The following is a 16673-nucleotide window of genomic DNA, read 5'->3' as shown; positions in this document are numbered from 1 at the left end:
TTTGTATCTCATTTGCTAATGTGACCAGAACTCCTCCCCTGTCCTTCACAAAAGGCAGAGGAAACAGTAGATTAACGAATATAATGACATAAACTTTTTAAGGATATAGGATACCCATATGTTTCATATTTTTTAAATGAGTACTTTACAGTGACTGGAAGCCTAGGAGAATCATTTGATGAAGAACTGTATTCCCTGGACTGCACCACTGATATGAAGGTTTGAAGGCAGTTATAGTCAGACCTCGTACTGGCCCTTGGGACTTGGGCTGGTCTAGCAGTTACGCTTCCCAGGGATTCCATCTATGCCTATTCTGGATTATTCCTTTCTAAGAGTTAGGACTTTACAAAATATTCAAAGTCATGTTACTGAGCATTTTATTAGTATTTTCACCAGTAAAGCACATTGGTGATGGTGTCTTTAGGAAATAAGAATTTGAATGACATTGTTACAAATTTTATAGAATGCTTTTTTTTTTCCCTTAAAAACTATGACATTTTAAAGTTAAAGTCTATATTAACCTGTAGTTTTTGGCAAGTCACCGCTAGCTAGAATAGTAAAATATGAGCAAATTAATTTTGCATGATAGTCACAAAGACATAAGTTGTGTATTATTTTCAAAATAATATTTCAAATGAAATTAAAGGCTATAATATTCATCCTTACTCTTAAAATGTTAAAACAGTAAGTCAACTTTGGAGCCTGTGAGAACTCTCTCCAGTGTGTAGTTGAGCTGGGACAAAGAATCAACCAGACTGACAAGCAACAATATCCAGTGAATAGACTATAAGTGATAGCCATCTCTAGTACTGGTAACCTGTCCAAATGACAACAAAAATTGATATTATTTCATTAATAATATGTAAGGAAAGTGGTAGACTCATATCAGATCTGGTTGATAGGGTATTGATTACTTGCTTTCCACTTCTTAAAAAAACAATTTCTTTGTGTGAGTTTACATTTGAGTATATTCCCCATAAGGTATTGGAATTTGAATGGAAATTATTCTAAAACTGAACAAATCTTAATTAAATTTTGTGATTACCAAAGATATGCCTCAAGATATACATTTTAGAATAAATTTAACTTTTTAGAAACGAAAAAAATGTGATCAGAGCCTAAGTATACTTCAAAAACAGAAGTAAAAAGAAGCCAATCACTGATTGAAGAGACAAAAGACTAGATCAAAAGCTATCCATGCAGCAACTCAACAAATTTTCTGACATATAAAGGGAAGTACCCGAGAGAAAAGTGAAAACACCCAAGGCATAATTTAATCAATACTTCTAAGAGAGTTTTCTTTTGTTACCTGACAAGATAATGAAAACTTAGGTGTTTATCTTTCAAGAATCAACAAGGATGTTGTCCAAAATATGTTTTCTTCTTTAGATAAACATTTAATGTTTCGAAGGTATACAGTAAACATGAATAATTACTTTAAACAAATATTAGTATAAGTTATGGTTAAAATGAGTAAAAAACAAAATGCAGCTTCTAAGATATAATGGGATAACTTTTAAAAATAACACCGCATCTTTTTGAATCTAGAATAGATTACTTCACATTTTCAATCTTTCTTCATAAACGTAGGAACATATTTACCAATATCATATATTTAAGTTGGAAAAAAATAAATCACCCCAAGCATTTGGAGACCTCTGAAATTTGGTAATACTTCATTGGGAAATTTTTCAAATGACCTTTAAGATTCTATCTCTAAGATTCAAAGTCTAAAAACTGTCCCCCACGCCCCCCCAAAAAATCTGGAAGTTAGTTCGCAAAAGGAAAAAAACAAAAACAAAAACAAAAAAAAACTTTATAAGTAAATAAAACAGTCTAAAACGCAGTGTACATTCAATCTCTAAGAAAATGAGTGATGTATCTGCCCACAGTGAATATAACATACATACTTGCATATGATGTGTATGTGATCTTAAATAGTTGCATCTCATTCCTGATTTATTTCTTTTTCACTTAATACTTAGTTACATTATTTCTCTTGGCAACCTCCTTGTCTAACTTAGTTTATAGGACCAAAAGGGTACTATACAGAATTTAAGAAAATGGCAACTAGAAGAAAGCATAGGACAAATCACTAAAAAGAACAAAAGCATTAATTGAAAGGACGGGTATAAGGGAGTGAAATTAATGTTTCATTTCTGTTTCATTGACAAAGCACTGTGACCTTGAGTAAATCACAGCCTCTCTGGTGACAGACATGTGGTTTGGAACGTGATTTCTCAGGTCCTTAAAGTCCTCAAGGTCAAGAAATCAGAAGAAGTTCATCTGGAAATGCACAACACCATGAAGGCATTTAATGTAGCAAAAATAGGGTTTATATACTGAATAACTCCTGGGATTATCACAGAATTCCAGTAAAAGATAGTAACTGAACTTCAGAAAAAGAAAAATAGAAGAAACAATTTAAAATGTTAAAATTATCTTTGGATTTTTCTCTGCTTAATAATGCAGTCAATGGGCAACACATTTTAGAAGGACTTCCATCAAAAATTTAAGTATAATATAAGGCATTTCATTCTTCAGTAACATTGGAAAATACTGTATCCATAATTTCTTAGTATCTTATCACCAGTATCTGATAGTGAGAGGACAAATAAGAATACTTTTTCTTCTAAAAAATAAAACAAAACTTCTTAAAATAAATTTTACATTTCTCTGTTCTTCCATATTAGCATTAATTAAAGAGTTGAAATAGTATCTGGAATTCAGTCTGTTTCTAGGCACTTGTTCTTTTTTTTTTTTTTTTAAGATTTTATTTATTTATTTGACAGAGAGAGAGATCACAAGTAGACAGGCAGGCAGAGAGAGAGAGAGAGAGAGAGAAGCAGGCTCGTTGCTGAGCAGAGAGCCCGATGCGGGGCTCGATCCCAGGACCCTGAGATCATGACCTGAGCCGAAGGCAGCGGCTTAACCCACTGAGCCACCCAGGCGCCCCTAGGCACTTGTTCTTTTTAAGGTACTATGAATTCTTTTATTTGAAAAAGACTTAAATGTTAAGCACAACATTTTCTTTCTTGACTTTGACTTTGGATCTCCCATGAGACAGACTGAAGGACTCTTGGAAAGATTACCTGATTAACTCTGAAGAGAAAAAATTATAAATGAAAGTGGCTTACATTTTATATTAAAATTACACTAAAGTAAAGAAAACTATATTTTATTTCTGTGGTCACTTCAACCTCGTAGAATATTTAATGTGAAGTAACGGACTGTTAAAAAATCTTCTATTGGTGCAGGTGGTATGCGCAATATATCTATTATATCTTTCACTTAAAATTTATTGCCAGGTTATATGTAAGCTATTATGTAAATGGCAACAATTTTCTCTCTCTCTCAAGGGTAATCATTGTTGGTATGGTACTTATATTTATCCAGTACACAAAGCTTAGACATAGTTTTCAGATCCAATTTGTTTCTTTCCTGTCTCTATGAATTTTCTTACTTATTTCTCCTTCTTGGGCTCAAAGTGAGTATTTCTAAGTAACTTATTATTGACGTCTCAAAATAAGGTTATCAAAGTTTTGTTTGAAAGTACGTGGTCCATATCCTATATGTATATAAATTTGACCGTCATGACTAAGTATGGGGAAAATGTATAGGATATTCAAGTTAAAATAAATGACAAAGTAAGAATATTACAGAAACCCAGGGTAGGGAATTGTTATCTAAACTTGAAGGAGACAATAATACTCACATTGCATATTACTATTTACTGACTATGAGATACTGGCTAGCTATGTATACACATTACCTATACTCTTCACACCAGCCTTTCAATTGTTACTGCTAGCCCTGATTTGCAAAAGAAAACAGCATAACTTGCCTGAGGATACACTGCATAGCCAGCAAGTGTCAGAGTAAAATCTGAATAATAGTGTGACTGATTCCAAAATATAATATTTTATCCCTATACCATGCCAATCATACTAATACCCTTTAAAAATATATAGCACAGAAACATTTTTGTAAGGATGGAACATTTAATCCTCCTCTGTGTTTTACGTAGCCCATTTAAATTTTAATTCTGGTTACTACCTATTCTAAGGTACATGATTAAATATGGTTATAGGAAAATAATGCTTTTTAAAATTTACAGATTATAGGATTATATCCTTTGAGGAAATATATAACATTTCTCGATGATGATACTAGTTGTGGCTCCTGAGAACTGGTACCTGCAGAGGATGGACTTCAAAAGATCCAATTAAGTAATACACTTTGGAGAAAACAGTGTACCACCAATAATCTTCATTTTGCTGTTCTTTCATTGTTGTTACATAAAACCTCATTTTATACATCACATAAGTCACATATAAAGAACATAGTTTATAGGCAGGAAAATCTGAGTTGAAATCCTGATTTTAACACTAATTATTATATAACCTTGGATAGTTATTAACATCTCTGACCTCAAGTTTCTACTCTGTAAAACATAGTAGAAAACTACTTCAAAAATTTTTTTCATTCAAAATATTGAGAGACTTATACCAGATAGAGTTCTAGGCCTTAGTGATATATCACTTAGAATAAATGAATATTAATGAACAAAATAGTGCTAAACACTGGAAATACAAACTTCAGCATTTTCATTTCTTGGAGTGCTTACAATCCAGTAGGAAAAATATCTGTAGTATATTTAAACAAGTGATTTCAATAAATTTCTGATAAATGCTATGATAGAAACAACATGAGGTGTTATTGCAACCCACAACAGAAGTGTCAAAACTACTTAGATAGTCACCCCAGAGGAAGTTATCTATAAGCTGATATGAATGATATATTCAGGTAAAATCATGAGGTGAGCAAGAGGGGAATGAGTGCTTTTAACATATTCTAGAAAAAAGATGGCATTCCCGAAGGCTCAGAAGTCACAGTATATAAAATGTTTGAAAGACTATAAAGATTTCAGAATGGCTATAATAGGGTATAAGAAGTTGTGAAATTTTAGGAGCTACACGATTGGATGGAGCAATAGATTTGGAAGTGATTACTACTGATAGAACAGAGCCTTGGAAGTCTAAAGGAACATCCAGGAAGTGTATGCAGAATGAGACTAGTAGGAGACTTAGAAAAACATATTGAAAAGTTCTGGCAATGAGGGAGACAAAGAGAAATGTTGGATAAAGTAATAACCAACCATTTTAATACATGGTTGCATGTGTTAAAAAATAATACAAATTTTCAGAATCCAAAAATTAAAAGTGTACTGAAAACTAGAAAAGTTAGCGTGTTTTCATAGCTCTGTGCATGTGTGTGTGTGTGTGTGTGTAAAATCAATGCTGCTGAAATGTCTAAAGAATTCATGTTTACTCTTGACAGAAATTTAAAGGGCTGCATCTTTGTCTGCACCGATTATTACTTCCCAGGGGCTGATAAATTTATTTTGGAAATGCAGAGCTCCAGATAAAAGGGAAAAGCAAAGTAATCTGAGGATTGCAAGGACCTTATAGAGAGATTGCCCAAGAAACTAATCAGGAGGCAAGGACTAATTAAGTGATATTATGAGAGAGTTTCACAAACCTGGATGTATGTTAGAAGTATCTGTAGAGCTTTTAAAACTACTGATACCTGAGCCTTTATTATAATTCAACTGGTAGTGTAGTTTCTTCAGTGTTGTGGGTTAAATCATACATATCAAAAAGATATGTCCAGTTCTTGGGGCGCCTGGGTGGCTCATTGGTTAAGCAGCTGCCTTAGGCTCAGGTCATGATTTTGGGGTCCTGGGATGGAGTCCTGTGTTGGGTTCCTTGCTCAGCTGGGAGCCTGCCTCTCCCTTTCTCTCCTTCCGTGCACTCCATCTCTCACCCAAAATAAATAAATAAAACCTTAAAAAAAAAAAAAAGATATATCTAATCCTAACCCCTGGTACTTGTGAATGTGACCATACTTAAAAACAGAGTATTTGCCCACGTAATTAGGAATCTCAGGATGTGAATTTCCGCAAGGAAAAGCCATGTGAAGATGGAGACTGCAGATTGGAGTGACGCGGCCATAGCCAAGGAGAAGCAGGAGCCAAAAGAAGTTGGAAGAGGCAGAAGATTCTCTTAGAGGGAGGCACTGCTGATTTTGGACTTCTGGCCTCCAAAACTGTGAGATAAGGGATTTCCTTGTTTTAAACCATCATGTTTGTAGTGATTTGTTGTAGCAGCCTTAACAAACTCTAATTATAGGGAATGTTGACATCACATAGTTTAGATTTTCAGGACTTGCCTTAGGATAAGAGTCATGTGAGGTGCTTTTCCTAAAGTATATGTTCCTAAACTCTATGAAACACCTACTAACTGGGAATTTTGGAGGTAGTGGCCTGGGGATCTTTATTAGTACCAAGCTCCCTGGATGATTGATATCTTCAAGCAAAAAGCTGCGGAAATGCTGAGTTAGGTCAAGGAACTAAAAGTTGTTTTTAATCATTTCTCCTGTGGCTTTCAATATACCCTAACAGGGTTTGCCTAACCTCCTACTTTGTTGCATACAGAGACTTATTAATCTAGTTTGTATAAAAGAGGGCACTGTAACCAAAGACAATGGGAAAGCATGTCACATACCTGTAAGACTAACAAAAAGACAACTTAACAGAAGCTTGTATATCACTTCTAAATAAAAATAATAAAAATGTTTATATATAAATGAAAGAACAGAGCAAGACCATCTGGAATACAAAGCATAAATCTGCAGGACACGAATAGGAAAAATAACTTAATTTTCTTATTTCCAACATTTTTTAAAGATTTATTTATTTATTTGAGAGAGAGAGAGAAAGGGAAAGCAGGAGCACACACTCGGGGTGGGGGTGGGGAGAGAGTCTTAAGAAGATACCATGCGACTATGGACTCTGAAAAACAACCTGAGGGTTTTGAAGGGTCAGGGGTGGGAGGTTGGGGGAACAGGTGGTGGGTAATGGGGAGGGCACGTTTTGCATGGAGCACTGGGTGTTGTGCAAAAAGAATGAATACTGTTACGCTGAAAAAATAAATAAAATGGAAAAAAAAAAAAAAAAAGATACCATGCTGAACACGGAGCGGGAGCTTGAGGCGGGCTCAGTCCCACCAGGCTGAGATCACGACCTCAGCCAAAACCAAAAATTGGACGCTTAGCCGACTGTGCCACCCAGGCGCCCCTGTTTCCAACATTTTAATAAAAGCAATTATTGTCAGATTGTGAAGTAAAGAACAAATAGGTTTGATAATAAGTTAAAATTCTAAATCAAAGAAAAGAGAAAAAATAATTCCTAAAAATGAGTTTATCTTCACATTGGAACAAGTTATCAAACAAGAAATGAAACAAATATTTTTGGTCTCAGAATATTTACAGTGTGCTTCCCTTTCTCTCTCTCTGCCTGCCAAATAAATAAATAAAATCTTAAAAAAATATATATTGAGGAAGCAACATTTTCGGGGCACCTGGGTGGCTCAGTGCGTTAAGCCTCTGCTTTCAGCTCAGGTTATGATCCCAGGGTCCTGGGATCGAGCCCCGCATCGGGCTCTCTGCTCAGCAGGGAGCCTGCTTCCTCCTCTCTCTCTGCCTGCCTCTCTGCCTACTTGTGATCTCTGTGTGTCAAATAAATAAATAAAATCTTAAAAAAAAAATTGAGGAAGAATATTGACAGTGATTTTGAAAAAATGGAAGATAAGAAAGATGAAGAAAACTGGAAAAGGGTAAATAATATTGTCCCACTTTCAAAATTGAGTGAAAATTTTTAAACAGTAGAGAAGTGAAGTATACATATACTTCTGACAATAATTCAAGATAAACTTGCTAACACATGATTTTGTCAACATTTTTGAAGACACTATTTGCTCAAGAATAAAATAAAAACAAGTCATGCCAAACCAACTGCATTTATTTTCTGATACAATTTTTAAGTAAGTACCTATCATGAAAATGCCATAAATAGAATGTTCTCATATTTTTAGCAATGTCTGAGAAATCTCAAGATAAATGAAAGTAACATGTATTGCAAGATGGTGGTAAATTGCAGTGAATGAGTAACTTGTTCAAAACTGTACCTATGCAGTTTAAATTATTAATTTTAATTATTAAATCCCTAGAAGATATTTTAAATTACTTGCCAAAAGCTTCAAAACTTTGTTACTATTATTTGGTACAGTCTTAAAAATTATCTTATCAAATTTTTGAATTATATAAAACTGGGAGACATCATTAATATTATGTATTCAAAATCATAAAAATACATCAGGATTAGAAGTTGTAGGTGGACAGAAATATAAAAGTGATAGTTTGGAGTGGAAAAGACCAGACCCATATACATATTCAGAAATAGGTGGATAAAGAAGACTATCAAAATAAAAGGTAAAAGAACTTTGAAAAGTAAACATTAAAAGCACTCAAAAGGAACAATCCAAACTATAAGAAAAGTTTAGCTATTTTAGTTGACTGGACATTTGATGTGGGAGTTATACGATAAGGCTGCCATCTCTGATTGTGATAACAGAAGCCTAGAATATAAATTAGTGAAGGTAATAAGTATGCTTCAATCTGTTGTAAAAATACCACATATGGGATACTAACTTCTGTTTAATTCCAGGCCATGAATTTGTTTTTAATTCTGGCAAAAAAAAAAAGAGATAAAAACATAAAATTTACCATTGTAACTATCTTTAAGTATGTAATTCAGTAATGTTAACTGTATTCATATTGTTGTGCAACAGATCTCTAGAACTTCTTCATTTTGTAGAGATGAAACTCTACATATACTCATCGGATATCAAGTCCCCATTTTAGACCATTAATTTTAAATTAAAAATCCAACTACATTCATAGTAGGGCAATTGGTAGGGAAAGAGCCTACAATTTAACATGTAAGGAAGTCTGAAAGAAGAGGTATGTTTCTGTTGTAAAGGGGAAGGGTTAGGTAGGCATGATGGTGCCTTTGGTTATCTAAAGAGTGATCCTGTGACAAGGTTATATTTAGATGGTGTAGCTTCAGAAGACAGCACTCAAGAATCACTGAGTAGAATCTTTAGCAAAATTGCTCCCAAAAAAAGAGGAAGGAGAGAGAAAATTACTGATTAAGAAAATAAATATATGTAATAGTGGGATTTTTCCTTTTGCCATGGCACTAGCCCATTTAGATCCAATTCTAAGAACAAGGACATGCTAAGTACTACAGCATTTTATAGACAGAATCCAGTAGTTGAGCTATTCCTTATAAAAGAAAAGTAATCTACAAGTCAATTTTGTTCTAAGACCAGTGATTCAAAGGAAGGAGAAACTCTATGAGAATCATTCATGAAATTTTGTGTGTGCATGAGAAAAGGGAACTGATTGAACGCTGCTCAGGAAGTAGACTAACCATTTCACCCTGCATTTCACCTCTTCACCTAGAGAAGAAGAAAGAACTGGAGAGTGGTGGCATCCAAAAGATGGGTCATTAGGAAACTAGCCTGATCACATTTAAGAGAGTGGGGAGAGGGGATAAAAAGTGGACCTGCAAAAGAAAGTGAAACTTTTTTTCTTTTTTTTTTTGGTCATATCAGCAATGCAACCAGGAAGGTACCCTCCAAACAAAGGAGGCTTTAGCAACTTAAGCCTATGAGATATGCCATCTGTGGTGGGAATGGTAGAGGATGGCGATAAAAGAAATCTAGTTGTGGAGGAGAAGAAGAGAACACAGAGAAGAAAGGGAGTTCAAGGAACTATGAAGAGAAGCCTCCCTGAAGATCTCACATATGAGTCTCTCAATGCATGCCCTCTGATGCATGATTCATTGCTCATGCATCAGAGGGCAGTGACCTTTAGAGAAGCAGAGAAGGTTACCACTAGACCTACTTGAAAAGCTGCTCCTATTTCTCCAACTGTCCCATCTGACTGAAGAGCTAAGGCTAGAAGACGGAACAGATGTAGGGAGGAAAAAAAACAGAACACAGTTGCCTCTCATCTTAAGTTCTTAGAACCCAAAGTCTAGCCAGCAGTGGGAGAGAAAAAAGCTTTGACTTAGATAAAATACTGGAATTTCAAATGGGTTGGATCAAATGACCAAAACTAAAAGTTGCCAGAATCATTGTGTCTGCCAAGATGTTATTAAGAAATGGCAGAGCAACTGAAAGCAGTGCTTGACAATATTCATATTTTGCCAGTACTCCACTGGGTTAATAATCCTCACCTAAGTTGTTATACACATATGCATTTTTTCTTACAAAATTAAAAAAATGTGTAATATAAATATATAATAATGTACATCATCAGAACCTTTCTTTTTCTAATACCCTAGATGAAAATACCTTTAATATACAACATACACTGATTTAACTGGGAAATTACTTCTTTTTTGACAGTTCTCGCTCTCGTCTGCCTTTGTGTGATATTTGCCAGTTCTTTCTCATTCTTTGTTCCTTAATTATGTGCAATAAAATTACAAGAACATTTATAGGTGAGATTACAAGTACAAGAGACAAAATTTTACTATCTTCATAGATTTAAAAGATCAACATATAAATTGGAATCATATTAACTTGTAAGTTTTAATGGGTGTTTACTTATATCCCATTGAACTGACTTTCAATCTCTTAATAAATTTTAGATATTTTCCCAAGTTAAACCCTTCGAACAAATCAGAAGTTATCAACTCCCATCAAGGTTATTTATTTAAAAAATAGTAATAAATATGTTGTATGTTGAGATACTTGGAAGACAGAAGCATCTCAAAATAGTTAAACTACAGTTTAAAATAAACAAATAAATTTTGTTTTTGACAATAAATTTTCCAAGGGGAAAATATAAGTTTGCCTGAAATAATCTTACATTTAATCATGAAATACACTTATGTTTAATGCTATAATTTGGGGATGGAAAAAAAATTTGTTTGGGCAATTGCTTCCATCTTAACTCATTTTGCATATATAAAAAAATTATGTAATTAAGTATGTATGTAAGATAAAAATCAAGCCTGAATGGTGTTCTCCAAATTATGGTCTCTTGACCATCAGCATCAATTGCTAGAAATATAAATTATCAATCATCTAAGATCCACTGGATCATAGTCTCTGGAAATCAGACCCAGAATTCTGGTTTTTGTTTTTGTTTTTGTTTTTGCTTTTTTAACAAGCCCTCTAGGAGATTCTAATGCATGCTCAGGTTTGAGAACCTTGGCCTTAAGTGTTCTCAGACTTGAGTGCACATTCATACCACTTGGGCAGCATTAAAATTACTGATTCTTGGGTCTGATCTCTAAGAACCCTTATTTAATTAGTCTGGGGTGAGGCATGGCAAATGATTCTGAAGCTTCTCGGGTGATTTTTTTAACTGAGAGCTAAAGTTGAGAACCTATGCTACCATCCTTTAAATGAGTAACCATTTAGTTCCTTGACACAGAGTCCACTTCCAACACAGTCTTCATGATTCTAACATATCTGCTCTAATTTGCAGAATCAGTTTACAGAGGCTCCTGTCTGCACATGAAGACTACCAAAAAAAGATAAAAGATTGTTTAAATACGAAGGGAAAATGCTCAAAGGCCTTCCAAATTATGTAAGTGATTGCCCACATATAATCTCAACCTGAAATATATAATTAACTTGGTTTATAAATAGGTGCTAGTGAATTCCACTAAAATTTGACCCTTAGTTTCAGCACCTTCTGCTCCTAACTACAATCGGAAGCACTTCTAACCATAGGCTTTCATGTTTTTAAAACCCCAATCTTGGTATTATTTTCAGTATAAAATGGTAGTTCTCAAACAAAACAGTAGCTGTTTGTGGAGCTAAAGTGTAAGAAAAAAAAAAAAAAAGACTGTAGTCTTCTAGTAGGATTAAACCTATGGGAACTTGACTGATTCCAAAGAGAAAAGTGAAATATGATCACTCCAAATGTTATAATGATGCTTAATAGAACTGGGAATTAGTTGAGCCTATATTCATTTCTAGATTACTGCCAAGGAGAGTGACTTTTTTAATTAAACAATTTATAATGTTTTTGTCATTTTGAATTCAGTGCAAAAATAATACCTGATATGAGAATAATCTATGTCATCCACTCCTACAACTTTAAAAGTGAGATTGTGCCTACCAGAGCTTCACTATCAGCTTCTCTACTGACATAAATTTTGATTTATAATGACAATCTGAAAGATAAATGCATGTTACTACAGAGAGGGACAAGTGTGGAGAGAAACATGTTTCTCACCTTATAAAAGGGAAGTGGTGCTGAGACTAACACATGTGGCTTATTGACACTCTATAAAATTTGGCTAAATTTCAGAAGCAAACTGACAACATTTTACAGTGTATTCATATCCAGTGGTATATTGGAGACATATCGTACCAGCCTGCAAGAACCGATTTTTAAATTTTCAAGGATTCTAGGGAATCAGTTGTTAAGCACACATCTATTATTTGAAATAAATAAACTGTATACATTTCTAATTAAATTATGCTGAAAGTCAAGGTAATAAATGCTCAAGGTTCATAATTTCCTGATTATTTTGCTCTTGGAGTTAGTTATGTTTATTACATCTGTGTTGTGGAAATATTATATGTGGGTGTGCACATATTTTCCCAAATCTGCATTCAGAAAGTCGCAATGGCAACTTGATACAGGCCATGGCAGGAGTATTTATATCAAAAAAAAAAAAATAGGCAAACACTAGATCAGGACTCCTCCTCAGCCTGAGATCTTAAAAGATTTACCAACCCACCAATGAACAAAATTCATTATATGTGTACGTTTTAAAATAAGATAGTCAAGGATATGGATAGATATAATGACTTGAACTGCTCCCTATTTCTACCTAATCCATGGCTCCCAGACAAAGTTGACCTAAAATGTCTGAGTTTTAGTTTTGGATATGCCTGGAATCACCAGCCTGTCTTGCTATTTATTAGCCCTGTGATCTCAAGCAAGTTGTCAAATGCCTCCAAGTTTTGAATCCCTTACCTGTAAAATCTGAACAATAGTAAGTTTCTCATAGATTTGCTGTAAATATTCAAGAAGACAATATATGTCTGAACTCCCTCCAACCCTTCTTTCCCTCATCTCATGAAAAGTACTAAATATGTCGATCAAAAATCTAACCGAAGTTCTCTAATGAGTTCATTATTTATTTTCCTGTTCTATAATATTTTCATAGCCTTTCCTTCTAAATTAGACTGATTCCAGAGTTTCTCTGTCTTTAATGTTTTCAGGTTATTCATTATCTTTTTGCTATATTCTAGGAGGAGATGCTGGGGACAGGAAAGCATCAAATTTCCTAAATAACAGAGCTGGCTAGATGCGGACCCAGCCACAAGAACAGTCTGGACATTGGAAAGGAGAAGGATATATTGTTCAAATCCCTCAACTGGACAGGCTTTGGAAAATCTACATGTGAAATGTAAAATTAACTGTTACTCTGTGTGACTGTCTATTGCTTTCTTCTTCAATACTGGTATTGTTTTCTTTACAATGTCAATTAGTACTACTTACTTATCTATACTTTATTCAAAGGTCACACAATCAAAAGTCTACAGGGACAGAAGTCAAGTATAAGATAATTTTTCAAAATGAAATTTTAGGTAAATCATGAATGCATCCCCTAAATAGAACTTTTTAAATTGGGAGGTTTAAAAAAAGTCTTATTTTCCCACTGTTAGAAGTGCTAGAACATGGAGTTAAATTATTAAAAGATATATACCCAATTCATCATATATTTAATAAATGTGATAAGCATATCTAGTGCATGTTTTCCCCATTAGTGATTTTAAAAATCCATAGCCATGCCTAAAATAAGGCCCAAGTTCTTAGAAAACAGGATTCATTCCCTTACCGTTTCACTACACATTATTTAGAGATTGATAATAAAATCTACCAATACATGGGCACAAATGTGAGTAATTAAAATTTGAAACTCTAAGTAACAATAATTGCCATTTCCAAAAGTAGGAGGCTTGGTGGAAAGTGACTAAGAATTTTGCCATTAACAAAACTATCTTAAACTAATAACAGAATTATATGACTCAATAGAAATGAAACAAATGATTTACCAACTATGTAATCTCAGTCTGTATTGTTTATTGTTCCAAGAAGATAACATATGCATGCCAACAAGAAACATGTACTTCTAATTTACTCCAAATGTCATTCAATGAGCTGTTCTATTTGAAAAAAAAAATCATTACCAACATAAGATTAATAACAAACATTTGAGAATGCCCTGTTAGGCTTATAATAACCACTTCCTAATAAAATTTGTAATGTTTGGATCCATTTATTTTACCCTAGAATGTGGTGTTGACTCATTAAATGGATATATTCTAAAGTTAGCCTTAGGGGACACACTCAGGCCTAAAAGGCAGTGATAAAATATAACACATCTTCTGCCTTGTTGACTTGTGTTGATAAAGAAATAAATAGCCTCTTGAGAGAGATTACAGTGATTTGACACAGTGTTCACTCAGAGCGTGGTTCACTCACAACTTACCGCAAGATGCCATTTCGTCTGTCTGGTCACCACAGTCGTCTTCCCTGTCACATAGCCATGCTCTGGGAATGCACCTGCCGTTTCCACAAGAAAACTGGTCCACCTGGCATGTTCTGGCTAAGATAATCAATTAACATACAAATAATACATTTAAAGACTTTTTGAATAACGTTCAGATGAAATAAATCATGCAATAACTCTTTCACACATAAGATATTCTATTGCTTTGTGAGATAAAATATTTTAAAGTAAATTTTTGCTAATTGATACTGCCAGCTTGCTTGTCTTCTCTGAAGTTCACATGCTTTCCCTTTCAATTACAGTGGCTGCTAAATGACAAGATATTCAGTAATCCTCACACACTTCCATAAATGAAGCTATGAATTCATTATTTTACAGTTTTTGCCTGGCACATGCTTATGAATACATGGTTGAATTAAATTTCATCCAACTTTTAATTAACAAAAAAGAATTTCACATAGTCTTTGTCAAAAAACCAAGAAAACGGGGCGCCTGGGTGGCTCAGTGGATTAAGCCGCTGCCTTCGGCTCAGGTCATGATCTCAGGGTCCTGGGATTGAGCCCCGCATCGGGCTCTCTGCTCCGCAGGGAGCCTGCTTCCTCCTCTCTCTCTGCCTGCCTCTCTGCCTACTTGTGACCTCTCTCTCTGTCAAATAAATAAATAAAATCTTAAAAAAAAAAAAAAACAAGAAAACTTGTTGTAATGTGGGATGAAGGATTTGGAGACTATATCAGGGTATCTAGTTTCTAGTCACGGGGACAGGTTGTTCTTTTCCTATAACCTTTCAGTACATTTATTTCTTGGTCGCTAAGTGATCCAATGTATGGAGAAAATGCTGAAATTTGAGAATGCCGAAAATATTACTTAAAACATACATTTAGCCTTATTATAGATTTTTAAAATTCACTTTTCAGCATAGTTAAATAAAACTGTATAACTTTTTAATCAAAGTAGATGAATAAACTTCACTTTGGCCTCTCTCATGGGCTTCAATGAACACACACATGGAATCATTCTTTCTATGTTAGCCAAAGGCAGGGGTTTCAATTACTCAGTGAAGGGGTTGGTTATGTTCTACAGGGAGTTTTATTACCATTTTCTATTACAGTCAGGTCAACTTTTGAAAGCATGAAATCCTAGACAGTTATCCTTTCTCCCAGGTTTTAGTTTTGCAGACTTAGGTTATGTTGTTATTTTTTTGTTTGTTTGTTTGTTTTTTACTTACTTATTTTTTACTTATTTTTTTCTTTTGTCTGTCTGAAACACAAATTTGTTTTCTTAAGTATCAGTTTCCTACCACCCCTTTTTTCACTTGGTCAGAAAAAAAGAGTGGGAAATTATAGGAAGGGGATACTCAAACCTGTTAATATTTGGGTCAGATGGGGCGCTTGGGTGGCTCAATGGTTTAAGTCTCTGCCTTTGACTCAGGTCATGATCTTAGGGTCCTGGGATCAGGCCCCTCATCAGGCTCTCTGTTCAGTGGGGAGCCTGTTTCTCCCTCTCTCTCTGCCTGCCTCTCTGCCTACTTGTGACCTCTCTCTCTGTCAAATAAATAAATAAAATATTAAAAAAAATATTTGGGTCAGATGAGTACTGGACAGATGAAGAACAACTAGGGTTTGGGTTTCTGTAGTTATATCAAGAGAACAATGCTCAGTTTATACACTTCCCTCTGTTTTGGGGATTAAGAATTAGAAGGTTGCATTTCTGTTTCATCAAAATGTCTCATGACCTAATGGTTGGTAATTGAGAGTGGTTGAAAGACAAGTCATCCAAACACACTAAAATGGGTTTCCATAAATCAGGGTTTCAGAGGTCATTTAAAATAATCTCTACAAAGTTATGTGCTAATTATTTCCTTTTAAGCATTGTACTTGCTATGTAAAAAGATATCTATTATTAGTGACACTTAAAAGCTTACTTGAGAAAAACAATGAAAACATTATTGGTTTGATTTGGCCTATTCAATTCAAAGTACCATTTCTAACCTAGTGTCTATAATTAGAAATTCCAGAAAATCATTACACTTTGTATTCTACTTTGCTTATGTAGCTAAGGGTTCTGAATCGAAAATATTTCATGTAATATTTGGATTTTCCTTATTTTTACAAATAGAGCATTTATTTTACATTAATAGATTTTAAGTATCCCACAAATAGTATCCTTTTGAAGATTTCAATGTTACAATTTCAAGTGGGATTAAATATTCATTGTCTTA

The 16673-nt window shown here is 34.2% G+C and overlaps 1 protein-coding gene across 1 annotated transcript in view; it reads right to left on the bottom strand.

Annotated features, from left to right (window-relative positions):
* Positions 1-16673, bottom strand: part of LRP1B (LDL receptor related protein 1B) — a 2013404-nt gene that overhangs the window by 759334 nt on the left and 1237397 nt on the right. The window contains exon 18 of the mRNA XM_046019480.1: positions 14435-14551. Within this exon, the coding sequence (XP_045875436.1) occupies positions 14435-14551 (117 nt within the window). The remainder of the gene's footprint in view (positions 1-14434; positions 14552-16673) is intronic.

This window comes from Meles meles, chromosome 9 (assembly GCF_922984935.1).
Source record: "Meles meles chromosome 9, mMelMel3.1 paternal haplotype, whole genome shotgun sequence".
Taxonomy (NCBI): domain Eukaryota; kingdom Metazoa; phylum Chordata; class Mammalia; order Carnivora; family Mustelidae; genus Meles; species Meles meles.
The sequence above is the reverse complement of the archived record's forward strand: the minus strand, read 5'-3'. Positions and strand labels throughout refer to the sequence as shown.